Source organism: Camarhynchus parvulus, chromosome Z (genome assembly GCF_901933205.1).
Source record: "Camarhynchus parvulus chromosome Z, STF_HiC, whole genome shotgun sequence".
NCBI lineage: Eukaryota > Metazoa > Chordata > Aves > Passeriformes > Thraupidae > Camarhynchus > Camarhynchus parvulus.
In genome coordinates this window covers 49,659,475-49,674,633 of record NC_044601.1, presented here as the reverse complement: position 1 = coordinate 49,674,633, position 15,159 = coordinate 49,659,475, and the positions used below count along the sequence as shown (strand labels likewise).

The window sequence follows — 15,159 nt, the reverse complement described above, 5'->3', positions numbered from 1 at the left end:
GTTAAAATAGTAATTTTAGAATCTGTAAATGCTGAAGTTAGCCAGACTGTTTTTATATTACAAGATTTAATTCTAATAAGAACTAAATCACAATGCACACTGTTAGTGTTTAATCCATATACATTTGGTAATGTGTTCCATTTTTTATTTCCAGGATTTCCTATTTACTGCAGCATATACTATTGAAATTTTCAGAGTGAAGTTCTTCAGGATAGACACCTAAAATATTGGTTATATTTCTTTTATAAACCTTGTTTAATATACATTTTGTAAAATGCAGATTTTTCTTTCCTACAAAACCTCAAATTTAGGGTTATAAAATAAAGCTTCCTCAAGATTAGCACCAGTCTTTGCAGCTTCAGTTGCAGAAGCTTAACTGACAAACACAGAAAACCCCTGAAAACTAAGCTGCAGTCTGTTTTACATGCTGATGCTAGCTTGGGGAATGACAGAAAAAGTGCTGCTGTAATTTATGCCAGTGAGGCACAAAGATGGATTAAAGCCATGTTTGCTCCCCTCCTCCCATCCAGACTTGAGCCAGCGTTCCTTCACTAGTCTGGAAAAACTGGCTCTATATTAGGTCTCTCCTGCTAAGGCCATTGATTTACTCAACTACATTTTTTAACAGTTGACAAAATACTTACTTGATTGTTACAAAGGATAAATGAATGCCAGAGGTCTGTATTAGAAACACATTGGAAAGAGAGGTTTCTTTTCTGTTTGGCAAAAAAATAAGCGTTTGTTTGGGTTTTAGTACTGCCACTAACCTTTAAAGGAAGAAAAAAAATTCCTTCTGCTGTAAATCTTTCTTTTTTTCCTCCAGTTTTGTCTCCACCTTCACCCCTGTACTTCTAGAATGTGGTCAGACCTTGCTTGATTTGTAAATGCCACCCCCTACCCCACTGCTTCAGTCAGTAATTCAAATTAATAAATTGTTCTTCTGCTGACGTTGTATATTGATTGCCTGTAGCTGTTCAGCATGTCTGAGAAACTCAGAGCATTTAAAGTGGCAGTTTTTGCTTGTTTATTTTTTGCTAATTCCCTGTATCTGAGCTTATTTGGACTAGGCCTGTGAATTTTGACTACTGTTTGACTTAAATTCAGAGATGATCCATGCTTCAGTTAAGGGATATCTAGTGTTAGATTTACTGTCTGGAAATCTGATCTTTTTTATTGCCAGAAAATCTAGTGAAGAATGAAGAAATAATCTTCTAAATCTTATTAGCCTGGCTTAAGCTTCCTGCTTATTTACACACCTTTCCAAGCACCCCAACTTCATCGCATTGAATGACAAATCTAAGAAGTAAGGATTTTGATATATTCAGAATGAGAGAGGGAAGGGCAAAAGAAAAGGGAGAGTGTTCAGAGAAATCTGAATGTTTTGAAAATCTGAGTATTTTTGTGCTAGAAATACTCTCCTCTCCTTTCTTTTCACTTCAGCTCTGTGCTGTGTTGATACAATAATGCCTAACTGCTTGCATTAACTTGGGGTGGTGATTTGCTGACTGACTTCAGAGTATCAGATGTTGCACAAGCTATTGCCAGAGACAGGATGCTAGAATGGATGGATCACTGGTCTGTTCCGCCATGGTGGCTCCCATGTCCTTGTAGTAAACACTACCTAGAGCTTTTCTGTACTGGTGTGCTGTCTGGAATTCGCATTTTACTCTTCCATGCCAGTCTACTCTACCAGGAGCAGTTGTCTATTTAAAGCATCCATCTTATCACATCAAAGTACTTAACATTTTTGTGAAGGGGTCAAGGATGTAGCGTAAATATATTATACATATTAATTGTTATAGAACAGAAGCAATATCAAGATAGCATAGGATAACTCAAGATAGGATAATTGAATTTCATTCAGAAAAATATTTATTGCTTGAAAAAAGTAAGTCGTAGTTTAACATAGCTCTCCTGATACTATGAAAAGTCATCACATTTTCCTACAGTTTATTACAAATAAGGTGAGCTTTTTCATAGTTAAGGTGATTTCCCCTTCTCTTAGAAGGTTACTTACAGTTAAATATTCTTTCAAGAGAAAAAGATTTTTAGTACTATCTTGAGCAATCTAAGGATACAATACTATATTAGTCTTCACCAAGATTAGGTTTCTTTGTTGTTAGCTTTGCAAAACTGGTATCTTTGGTGTTCCTTTTAAGCTGGAGGTCCCATGGTTAGTGAAACTATTAGTTTCTTTTTCTAATTTTGGCAGTGATTATTTTGTAATAAAACTAAGCATATTACAGTTTAAATAAACTATCTCAGAAAGTATTATATTAGAAATATCTGCAGAAGTTCTGTTCTCATCATTTAACTCTATAGGCCAACACAAAGAGCAGTTATAAGCAATTAATTCTTCAGTCTGTGGAGGATCCAAAACTTGCTGGTTATTCTGAAGAGGTTAAGCCAATTTTCAATCCTCCAGTAACTGTAATATACAAAATCAAAGGACTAGTTAAAGTTACCAGAAGTGTATGGGCTGACTTTGTATAATATTTTTAAATGATGTTTTTAAAGCATGTTTTCATCTTTTACTTGCTTAACACTGGGGACATTCTTGCTTTGTGCAAGAGCAGCAGTAATACCTCCATTGTTGTCGTGGCTTAACGCAGCCGTCAGCCAAGCCCCAGGCAGCTGCTCGCTCACTGCCCCACCAGCAGGGTGAATCGGAAGGGTGAAACCTGAAAAACTCGTGGGTTGAGATACACACTGTTTAACAGGGAAAGCAAAAGCCCCACACACAGGCAGAGTGAAACAAGGAATTAATTCCCCACTTCCCCTGGGCAGGCAGGTGTTCAGCTATCTCCAGGACAGCAGGGCCCCATTCTGCATGACAGCAGGGAAGACAAACGCCATCACTACAAACATCTCCCTTTCCTTCTTCTTCCCCCCATTTTATTTACTGAGCTTGATGCCACATGGTCTGGAATATCCCTTTAGTCAGCTGGGGTCACCTGTCCTGGCTGTGTCTCCTCCCAGCCTCCCAGGCACCCCCAATCCCCTCCCAGACCACCAGTGCAGTAGGAGAAGCAGAAAAGGCCTTGGCTCTGTGTGAGCCCTGCTCAGCAATAACAAAAACATCGCGATATCATCGATCCTGTGTTCAGCACAAATCTAAAGCACAGCCCCACATCAGCCACTGTGAAGAAAGCTAACTCTACCCCCATCAAAATCAGCACAAACAGCTGAAAGCTAAAATATTGAAAACTATAATAGACTCTTCTGGGTCTTGCAATTAACCTCAGGAGAGTGCAGGGTGAGGCGGTGTTTATAGCAATAGTAAAATTTTAAATTTCTGTGTAAAATCTGTCATAATCACTAACATAGATTAGTAGGAACTGCTTATAAAGTAGTAAGTGTTTTATATGAATACTTAACGTTTGCAACATGGTGCATAGCTGTATTTATAACTATTTTCTCACTACTCTTCTAGGCATTTTTTAGCATTTAAAACTTTCATGGAATAACTAATTCTTTGGATTTTGCTAGATCGGAATAGCAAATTGTATTTCTCTTTTTAAATATCAAGTCAATTAACATGAAAAATACAGGGCGTTATGAAAGCATTAAAAAAGGGTGCTAGATATCCCATGATTAGGAAGGGAGATGAGGAAAAAGAAACAAGGAATGTGGAATGATGAAAACAAGTACTGAAAAAAAGAAAGAGTGAAATCTCTAAGTGGTAAAAATCACAGCAGAAACTTAGGACAAGACATTATTCCTAGAAAGTATTGTGTGAATCAGTCTCTTCTCCCAGTTAACAAGTGATAGGGCAAGAGCCTTAAGGTGTGCCAGGGGAGGTTTAGATTGGATATTGGGGGAAGTTTTCTTTACCACAAAGGTTGTCAGGCATAGGAACAGGCTGCCCAGGGAAGTGGCTCCATCCCTGGAGGTATTTAAAAGGCATGTAGATGTGGCACTTCAGGACATAGTTTAGTGGGCTTGGCAGTGCTGGATCAACGGTCAAATTTTTTGATCCAAAAGGTCCTTCCCAACTTCAGTGTTTCTATGGTTCTCTGATTATTAACTTGCTTAAAGTGAAATCACACCTGGTTTGGCAAACTAGGCATGCTGGAAATGTGTGATGCAGTGTAAGGCTTAAATACCAAGAGCTACAAAGGGATACAGGCTTTTGTAGGTAATTTAGCACAGCTCCAGTATTATGAGTTGATGAGACAAACAATACTTAAGGAAATTGTTTTCTGAAACACCTTTTTTGAGACAGAAGTGGCTGTGTGAAACAGTGATAATTAAAGAGATTAATCCATCTTTGAGACTGGGTCTATCATGATACTTAATATATTAACCTGCACTGCTGTAAGAATTAAAAACTACTTCGATTACTTGGTAAAAAATTGTTTTTCTTTCTATTTTCTTTTAATGATAAAGGAGAGAAACTTGGATTACAAAACTACTTTGCATGGAAAGAGAGATGATGGGTTATGTTACACAAGAAGGAAAACAAATTTGGATGTTGAGATAGGGCAAATAGAAGCTACAAAATTTGCTTACAAGAGTTGTGTGACACAGCACTTAGTGATAGTTGCAGATTTCATTACAGACACAAACATACTCCCTCTCTTCTGCTGCATTGTGTTTACAAAACTATTTGTAAAGCTCTTGGACACACTTTTGCAAGGAATAATGACAGCAGTCTGATCCAAGAGGCTTATTTTGCTTGTAGCAACTCAATTCAAAACATTTTTTAAAAAATGGAAAAAGATTAGATGTTTGTAATGTATTTCCTTCTTCAAAATTCCCTTTGTTTTATGGCCTTGACATTCTTTTTGCCTTTTTCATAGTCTTGTTGTCTTGCCTTGATTCAAAATTCATACTTCTTTTTAATTGTCATTTTAAAATTTTCTTCACTTGATTTACATTTTGATAAGTCTTTCTCTTTTTGTTTCTCATTCGTATTTTTTTTAGTCTTTCCCTTCCTCAGTTTTTTTTGTAGTCTCTTAACTGTCTCTTGGTCTTTCTCAAATGTCTCTCTTCTTCCTGTGCCACCCACTACTCTGCTGGGAGCAGAGAGGCTGCCAGTGAGTTCATTCTTCCAGAAAAGCCTATTTTTTTTTTCCTTGGGAGAGAGATCTCCTTTGCTTTGATCTGTGGATTCTCATCTGTTTTCTCATCTGTTCACTTGAATTACTTTTCTGTCCACTGCCTAGGTATCTTGAGGATGGTGGAAGAAAAGTGCTAGAATGTTTCCTAGATTAATGATTTTTGCTTACACTTCAATATTTACTGTATTTGAAGGAAAATTAGCATTAAGTAGAGTATAATTTACAGAAAGCGGTAGTGCTTGAGTACCTGTCATTGTTTTGGTTTTAAATATGGGATGCATTGTGAAATTGAGAAAATAGGAAGGCTGTTACTTGCAGTCAGTGTTCAACTCAGAAACAAATGGTACTGCTAGTAATTGTGGTTCATATTGGTCCCATTTTTTTAGACAGCCTATACAATACAACTGAATTTCTTGACACAGATACTTAATCCTTCTGCATTCATTTTAGGCAACCTGATGAAAAGAGCCAATAACTATCATAAAACACAGCCATAATGTTCAAAATTATGATACTCTACATTTTATAGCAACATGATTAGTTGCTTTATTTATTTTTTATGCATTTAGTGTAAAAAGGAGTATGGCACCAACTGCAATTTTTTATGCAGGCACCTCCAAAGTGCAGGCACCTGTTTAAGAATTTACTGCTGCTCTGCCAGAAGCTACTACCCTTACAACAGAGTTGACAGGATGTAACTTTTGCTCACACTTGTTGATGATTTACTGTTTAAAATGCTGATGTAGTTGAGTGCAGGATAATGTCCCAGATTTTCCTCCAGGCACCAGGAAGTTTGCTCTGCAGGGCCATCTGTGCAAGGAAAGTCAAAGGGGGCAGTAGGCAGGTGGTAGCAAGCAACAGCTATATCAGTTTGAAAAACAAGTGTGGTCTTAGGCAATACAGCTTTGCACTTTCATTTCACTTAGTATAAACATCACTGATGCATGAGTGTACCTGGAGGTTTCAGCTTTATCCGTAGAGCAAAGGCATAGTGCTTCCTTACTCTTGCCAAGATTCAAAATTACTCAGTTCACTGATTGCCGCTTCAGTTTCTCCCAAAAGGACTTCTGGAAAGGCCAAAGCTTTTGGACCACAGGACTTCTTTTTATGCTACACTTAACATGACTACCAGCTGTCAGCAGCTGGCATATGGTTCAGATCCAGTGCATGGCTCACACATCTCAAAAGCAGAGAGGTTACAGTGTATCATATCTTTTCTTACAAGTACGGTCTAACTAGAGTAGTTCAAAAGAGCCTGATCTGTTCACTGACCTCAAAATATCACTAGGCCACAAGAGTATCATTGTACCTTTGAAATCCCGTGCTGTCTCTGAAACTGTCTTAAATTAATTTGTGTATTTCAATCTAAAGTTTTAAGACATTCCATTTTTGGAATACAGAAGAGAGCCAACTACTGAGTGTTGTTTAGGAACATGAAAGGAAAGAAACGCAGAGCAGCTTCCCCCCATTACATGGGATAGGACCACGGTCAACTTGTAAGATGCTGTCATCTGGTCAGGGTAAAAATCAACCTCTTCACCAATAAATCTGTGCAAAGATTGCTCGTTCATTTCTGTTAAGATGATGAGCATCTTAACAGAAATCTTGTGATTGTGTCTTCTATTTAGGAAAAACAACAACTTGCATAACTACCAGAGTACTTCAAACCCAGAGTAATCAGTTTTGGCAAGCGATTTTATTTTACGACCTTTTAGCAAAAAAACTGAGCTGCAAAATTGAGGGTTTTTTTTCTTTTGAGTTTTGCTTGGTAGAACTGACTACTTCTTATCCTTTAAATTTTGAAGAAAAGTGGACTTTAAAATTGAATATCTGTTTTATATAAAATGAGCTGTCAACAATCAGTGATAAGCAGAAGTTAGTGGGTTCCTGAAGACCAGAGGCACAGAGATAAAGTTACTGTTTCAGCACAGTGACTGCAGAAACATGACTGGGCAGCCAGCTCCTCGCTGCACCCAGGAGCATGCAGAAGGGAAGAGAGTTATAAATTGAACAAGGAAAAGTCTTATGAAACTTGTATTTGTGGAACTACGCCCTAACTCTGCACTCGGAAAATTATGCAAAGGCAAACTTCAGTTAGAGGAACTTGAGTAAGATTAATTTAAATTCAAATGCTTAATATAGAAATAATTATTAAATGCTTCCTATGTTCCTTTAAAAAAATTAATTGCTTTTGAAGAACAGTATTCACTGTGATTCACCATTCATATAGGTGCAGAACAGGTCTACTTGGGAAGATGAGTGACTTGCAAAAATAAATTTAAGGTCACAGAAGGAAAATATTTCTTAAAATCTCCACTGCAGCATGTGTTTATTTTGCTTTACCTCTGAGATGCTGCATCTAAAATTGATTCTGGGAATATCAAAAAGTTTCTTAATATTGGCTTATTTTTAATCACAGCTGGGAGTGTCTTAGTGGAAAGTTATGAATAAGAGTCAGAGACTATGACTTCTTTCAGGTCTTGGGGAGAAGTAAATATTGCTTAGTCTGAATCTACTGCATGTAATTTGCAAATTACTTGGGGCACTGTATGGCCTGATCCAAGAATTAGAGATGCATTTAATTTTAATTCCTGTTAGTTGTATCCTTCAGGTTATGTCGTGTGCTATAGTATTCTTGGAAAACCTGAGTTCATGAAAGGACTAAGTGTGACTACACTTCTACTTACACTCCCATAACACACTTTAAAACCATGCACCGAGGAATGACTCCATCTCTTAGGCCTGTACTTTATTCATACTAGGACAGAGGGATTTGATATGTGTACTCATCTTTAATAAGTTGAGAAGAATATGACAAATGCAGAAAGCATGTTAGCTAAAATAAATTACTTCAGTCCCTCCACTGTGAGACAATGTTTTTATAATTAAACTACAAATATGCACCCATGAGTCACTTTGATGGTACATTATGTTATTCTGAATTGTAGAGATGACTAAATAAACAAGTTTGGGTGTTAGTAGTGTGGACAGGGTTATAAACTACCTAAGTTTCTTACACTGGAAACAACTCTTTAAGTATTTATGAAACACATATGTCAAGAATCAGTTGTGATGAAAATTCTCAATTTTTGTTTTTAGGAATTTTCTAAGCATTCAAGCAGCTCACATATGGTCTATAGCTTTGATTTTTTTCTGGTTTCTTTAATAGTACTGTATTGTAATCTACAATAACTGAGCTGCTTCTCCCTCCCTTTCTTTATGTATGGAGATTTGCACTAAAGCTCTTTGAAAACTGTTTAGTTCAGAATGTTGTACATGTTGCAAGAGACCAATTAAGCAGTGCTTCATTGGCCACAAAACTTTCCTTTTGAAACTTGCTTGTTTTCCTGGATTTTCTGTCGTGTAGACTGTTACAAAGACATGCTATAGAGATTGATATGCTTAGATTCAGATCAGTATAGTTCTTAAGTTTTCCTATCGAAGTCAAAGACATTTTTGAAATCGATCACACAGAATCCAAAGGTTAAGTGTGGGTTTTGCCTAGATATATGAGTTTGCCCTGAAAAAATAATTTACCATGTCTCTGGGCAACCTGTTCTAGTGTTTCACCACCCTTGTCTTAAAAATGTCTTCCTGATATCATCTTAATATGGGCTCTTTTGGTTTAAAAGCTTTACCCTTTGTCCTGTAAATACAGGTCTTACTAAAGGATCTGTCGCCATCAGTCCTAGTAAGTCCTGTTGTGTACTGCAATAAGATCTCCTGAGAGCCTTCTCTTCTCCAGGCTGAACAGTCCCAACTCTCAGCCTGTCCTCACAGGAGTGCTGCTCCATCCCTCTGATCATCTTGGTGGCCTCCTCTGGATGTGTTCCAACAGGTCCATATGTCCTTCCTGTGCTGGGAGCCCAGAGCTGATGCAGCCCTGCAGGTGGGGTCTCAGCAGAGCAGAGCAGAGGGGCAGAATCCCCTCCCTGGCCCTGCTGCCCACACTGCTCTGGATGCAGCCCAGGACACGTGTGGCTCTCTGGGCTGGGAGTGCCCATGGCTGGCTCATGTCCAGCCTCTCACCCACCAGCACCTGTAAGTTCCTCTTGGCAGAGCTGCTTCAATCCTTTCCTCTTCCAGCATGTGTTGTTATCAGCAGCTGCCCAGCTGTAAGATCTAGTACCTGGCCTTGTTGAACCTCCTGAGGTTCACATGCACCACTTTTCCATTATGTAACAGAGATGTTTTCAGATTACTGGAAATTTGCTGAAGTTAGGAAATATCTAATGAACAGTAGGAAAAACATTGAATTGAACAAGGCATTTGTTTAGTCTGGTGTTCTGAGAATTAAAAAGCATGATCTGAACCAAGTTAATGTGAAGCAGCAGGACATGAAGCATTCCCCTTTTGATCTTCTGTGTACCTACTTCAAGCATTTTCCATGTAAACTCTTCCCCACTTTTGTAAAACCCTCCACCCTGGTGAAAGGTGTCTAAAGTGACTAATAGGAAAACTTGAGAAACACTCCCTGGTGCTGGGAAAAATTTGCCGTATATGTTGGAAGGTAGGCTAAATAGAAAAATACAAGAAAACAGAATTTAGTATGTGTAATAAAATCCAGAGAAAACTCTATCTGTATTTAGCTGTATTTTTCAAAAGAAGTCTTTACAAAATTATCACCTTACAATATAAGGGTCTTTAAGAAATTAAAAAAACAAACCCACCAACAAAAGAAACCCAGGTCAGTTCTTTTTTGCTATGACCAAAAATAAATCAGAAGTCTTACCATGAATATCATAATTACAAATTGTAGCTTCCATTCTTTCACTGAGATGGAGTTTGGTTTTTTGTAGGATGTCACATGTGCTTCAGTTTGAAGACAGAAGCAGAAAGGTGAAAGATGCAAGCATGCAGGATGAAGATACTTTTGAGATCTATGATCCACGGAATCCTGTAACTAAGAGGAGAAGAGAAGAAAGCAAGAAGATAATGAGAGAAAAAAAGGAAAGGAGATAAAAGGAGTGTAAAGTTAGCCAGAGCTGCTTTGGAAAGTGACTGCAATAAAGCACTGGCTCTTTTGTAAGCTGATCCTAAAAATACCACGGGACAAGTGTGAAAAGGAATCTCTCAAGAACCTGTTGTGCAGTTTTGAAGCAGAGCTATCATCTGTTTCTTAAGTTGTACGGTCAAGTGCTCTCACTGCATTCATTATCCAATCTCTCTAAAGGTTTTTAGAATTATGTATTTAATAAAAAACTGACTTGACTTTTGTCTATGTTTTAATTACAGTAGTCAAAATCTTTGTTTAATCAAAATATGGTAACCAAAAAGTTTCCAACATAATGAATGGGAATTTGTCTAAGTGAGGGTCAGGTTAGAACATGGAAACCCCATCTGCAGGCTTTTAAGATTTTTTAAAAGTAAAATTTTCATTATTTCTGTTGTTCTCTAAAAGACAGGTAAACCTTTACCTGCCTGAACCATTCTGACACAGAATTAAGATGATGCAGTACTTTTCAGAATGGTCACAGCTTTCGTGAAACAAGCTAAGTTTGTTTGAGAATCTGGCTATTGCTTCCTTCTTTTGAAATACGCATTCCAGTACAGATCCCATCTTGGGAAGCTGGTATAATACATTTTAGATGTGTTATTTCACTATCCATACCACATGAATAAAAAAAGAGAATCTGGATATGCTGTAATCGTTGCTTAAACCACTAGATGCAATACCAGAAAGATCCCTTTTGTAGAATTTTCACTGTAAAGTGGCAGGTAATGAAGATTGGTTTGTTAATTAGTACAGTATAGAAACAAATGAAATATGATCAGTCTCATTAAAAACATAACCCTGCTTTAAACAATTACTCTGTCATCTAAAATTGAACTCAATTGAGTTCAAGCTTCCAGTTTATAGACTACAACCCTGGATGTTAATATTTTTATAGATAAACAGGAATTTTCATTGCTCCTTTACAGTGATTCTGGTGCCACAGGAACATGAATTATCCAAATAGCCACTAACTAAAGAAGAGAGAACAAGGTCATTAAAGAGTGCCACCAGAGAGTGTTTTTGCTGATGTTGTTTTTAGAACAAGTTCAGTAAGGTATGGTGTCCTTATCAAGCTGCCACTGCCAAATTTCTTGATAGGGTTTGAGGTGTGAGGTACATAAACCTGCATTGGTGGGTTAATATGGCCCAAATATCAGAGGTTAGATTAATACAGACTATTGCTTAAATGCACAGTGCAACCTTTGAGATAAGGAGAAAACTTGGAGGTGTGAAGTGAGATCCTGTATAAAGCTGTCATTATCCTCCTCTTAGGCTGAGTGAATTATACTGTGTCATGGTGTAAAGAAGTTAAGAGGGGTTACATTCCTTAACATGGCCATTCACAAACTAGTGAGTCAAAGGTTTTTAATCATTAAGTCATTTCTGTCGGGCTGCTGCTGGCAAAGTGAAGAACATCTAATGTCACATGCTGTTACCTCTATTCATTGCTTTGTTTGTGAAGAAGATTTTAAATCAGTCATTACAGGAAATGAGGATATCAAACCCCCATTCTGGTGGAGATGGGAAGGAGGCAAAGGTGGTGAACATGGGGAAAAGTGAGGAGTAGATCTGAAAAAAACCTTGAGAATCAAATTCCAGGACAGTTATTGCCCCTGGAATAAAAAAATGTTCAAATAATGTATTTTTCCTGCAAGCTAAAGTAGGATGCATGAGTCAATAAATGGACAAGCTGACTAACACCCTTCTTAGCTGAATATTTTTGCCAACTACCTGCATCAGCTCTGAGTAAGCCGTAACAGATGATTCCCAGTTTTAAGCACTAGAGAAGCCCAAAAAGGAAACTCAGCTTGAGGTTTAGGACTCTGCTCAGTTGGAAGAGGTTTGAAAATTCTGGACCTTGCACAGGACTGGTAACTTGACAAGAACAAGAGAGTAACTATGTTGACAATGTTGACATTTTCTTGTTAAGTGTGCATTGAAAGATTATCACAACTAGTCAACTGAGAAATTGATGAAGTTGACTAGAAATGGGCTAAGGTGTCTAAATTTTATTCATTTCACTGAAGCAGAAGTAGTTCTGTATTTCATTTAGGAGACATTTGGAGCAAAGTTAACAAAAGCTTATGTCAGAAGTACATTTTCATAAAAGTCAGGTAAAGTCAACACCAAGGAGTAAGAACCTCACAGAAAGAAGTTTAAATGATGACACTTGTCTGAAACAAGTAGTTTGCAGTGTCACAGGTAACTCCCTGTTATTCTGCCAGTAACAATCCTGCCAGTTCCCCATGCTCCAGACTAGCAGAATCATTTTAACTCAAACCTATTTCATTCATCATGTGGCATTGCTGTAATTACATAAAATGTTGAGTGGTACAGCATTGCAGTGTTCTTTTTATAGACTGTGAAATGTGTGTGCTCAGAATTACACCTTTTATTTGTCAATTCTGAAAATCAAGTGGGAAATACAATGTGGGCCAGTGTCTCCCTCTCTGTGAAAGTCATATTGAGCTAGGTTAGTGGCTGAAAACTGAAGGAACAGTTGGTTTTGTGACTGAAGAAAGAATTTGTTCTATGGTAATGAGATTTTTGAATGATTATATTTTCTTAAATCTTTATTAAGCATCTCCCATGTTCCACCCTTATGGCCACCACCTCACCTGCCTGTATAAACATGAACATAATCTCTACATAGTTGTGACATACAGCTAGGCACATTTGTCTATGCACTACCAATAAAAAAAGTAGTGTCTTAATAGCTGCTTGTGAAGCTTTACTTCATAAAAATGCTAATTATGAGCACAGATTGCCCAGCTTGAAGATGCAAACCACAGTGCTGATATGTAGTAATTTCTGTAGACAAGTCAGGGTTTAAAATTGCTGGATATGCTCTACTTCCCCACCATCACCACCTGCATTTTTGAATACTCATTACATCAAGCTAAAAATCATATAAGCCCAGGCTATGACTGAATTTTGATCTACCAAAGGTCTACCAGTATTTAGTGGCAGCTAAACTGCAATTTCAATACATCAGCTTTGCTACCAACATAGTGGGCCAGTGTTGGCAGATGTTCTGTGAGACAGTCCCTCCAGTCAAACCTGCCTTTCTTTTAATATAAACATTAATGGAGCCTTTCATTTAGCAAGAGGGAATGTGACTTTCATAGCTGAAAAGAAGGAAAGGGTAGGGGAAAAGGTTTTCAACCTTGCAGATACCATTATGTTGGTAAAGTCAACATTTTCATTTCCAAACCAGCTGGGTTTTGAGTAGATAAGATTCTTCTAGGCCACATCTGCTAATTGCAAGATCCTTGAGAAGAGCTTAAAGGCTTGCCTCAAATGCTGTCAGTGATGCCAACAACTAGCACAATGTGCCCTTTTTGCTTTGGAGCTGAAAAAACCCTGAAGTACAACAGAGCCTGGTTTATTTCTGTCAAATAGCCACTATGCCTGGGCTGCTAGGGGTGTAATCTGCACTGCCACATTATGTGGCTTTCCCTTAGCTAATGGCTTCCAGCATGAGCAGATTTGGGAAGAGGTTTTTCCCATACTGTCTGCTTTCCCCAACAGAGTGTCTGAACTATAATGGTTAAAATAACTACACAGCGATGTTGTCTGCTTTCGTCTAGAGGACATCAAGTTTGCAAAAGACACAATTATGTTTTGGCAACATAAAAACTAGCTTCAGACAGAAAGGATAGCTCCAGACTCTGCCTCATTCTGGCAGAGACATGTGCATCTGTCATTACTTAAATGATGACAGATTTGGGCTGTTAGAAGAAGAGGGGACTTCCTACCTGTGTGTTCTCAGTAAAATATGTAGGTATTTGCTTACATCTTTCACTGTAACAAAGAATGAGCTGATCATATAGTGGCTATAAAGTTCCTGATGACATACATACAGCACAGAGAATGTAAACTGGAAAGTTTTTGAATGCATCTGATCATCCCTTGGTAGCACATTCTTGCCCTGTTGATATAGCAAGTACCAGCAGTTGGCTACTCCCCAGTTGAGTGCCATAAAGTGATTCCCTTTGGTTATCCTGGGCAGATGTGCCATATTCCAGCTTGATAATCACAAATTCCTCATTCAAACTGACACCTTGTACCCACAGAGGGGTTCTCTGAAGGGTAGGTGGTGCACAGCCTGTCAGAGCCCTGTACACCTTAGCTGCTGTCACAACAAAATATTCCTCTGAATTAATTTTCAAAGTACTTTTTCTTGGCAGGATTTCACTTCCACTTCAGTATCCATCACAGATGGGGTTTTCCATTTGATTTTTCACTTCTTTTTGTTTTTTAAAAACCTGCTCACACAGCACAAGTTTCATTTATAAGTCATAGATTAGAAGAGTGTGTTTAAAAAGCTACTGCACACTTGGGCACGTCTTTCTTATGTATCTCACACAAACACATAAGAATTGGTTTCTGCCTCCACAGGCTTCATCACCACTTCCCTCATCATCATGCCTTCCCTGTCAGCCTCTATTACCAAGGTCCAGACAAAGAATTTATGTCCTCCCCCTCCTCAACCTTTCAATTGTTTTTGCATTTGTAGCTAGCCTCTGCCCCATTGTCTTCTCCAGCTCTCTTTATGTTTCCTGGCTTCTCAGTGCTCTGCTGAAGAATCTGTAAACCACCAGATAAGTCACACACAAGAGCTGAAGCTGCATTTTATTTTATTATGTGCCTGTGTAGATTCTGTACATACTAGAAATGCAAAAAACATGAAGCCAGAGCTTCAGAGAGTAGGCTTGAAATTTAAACTTTTTTTTAATGTTTTTAACACTTCCTCTATATCTTTTCCTTTTAAAATTATTATTCCTGAAACCAAAATAGCATTGTACCCGCTCTGGCCACAGAATGAGGATCTGCTGATTGTAACCTACAATTGTTGTCTGGTACTGCTTCAAAGCAGTACAAAAGCCTAAAAGCTACTATTTTTGGAAAAAAAATCAAGGTCTTTTTTAAAACACAAATTGGTCGGTACTAATAACCTTCTACTCTTAAAGCACTGTTTTTAAAAAGCACAAGGACCCTGCCTTAACAACTCTAAATTTACAGACATGAAAGAGGACTACAGACAACAGGACAGCATCTTCTGGGAAAAAAAATCCTAAACATCAACACATCAGGAAA

The 15,159-nt window shown here is 38.0% G+C and overlaps 1 protein-coding gene across 1 annotated transcript in view; it reads left to right on the top strand.

Annotated features, from left to right (window-relative positions):
- CWC27 (CWC27 spliceosome associated cyclophilin) overlaps positions 1-14,537 on the top strand; it is a 100,288-nt gene extending 85,751 nt beyond the window's left edge. Inside the window, exon 14 of the mRNA XM_030969526.1 lies at positions 9,863-14,537. Coding sequence (XP_030825386.1) covers positions 9,863-10,025 — 163 coding nt within the window. The 3' untranslated portion in view covers positions 10,026-14,537. The remainder of the gene's footprint in view (positions 1-9,862) is intronic.
- Positions 14,538-15,159: the final 622 nt, after the last annotated feature.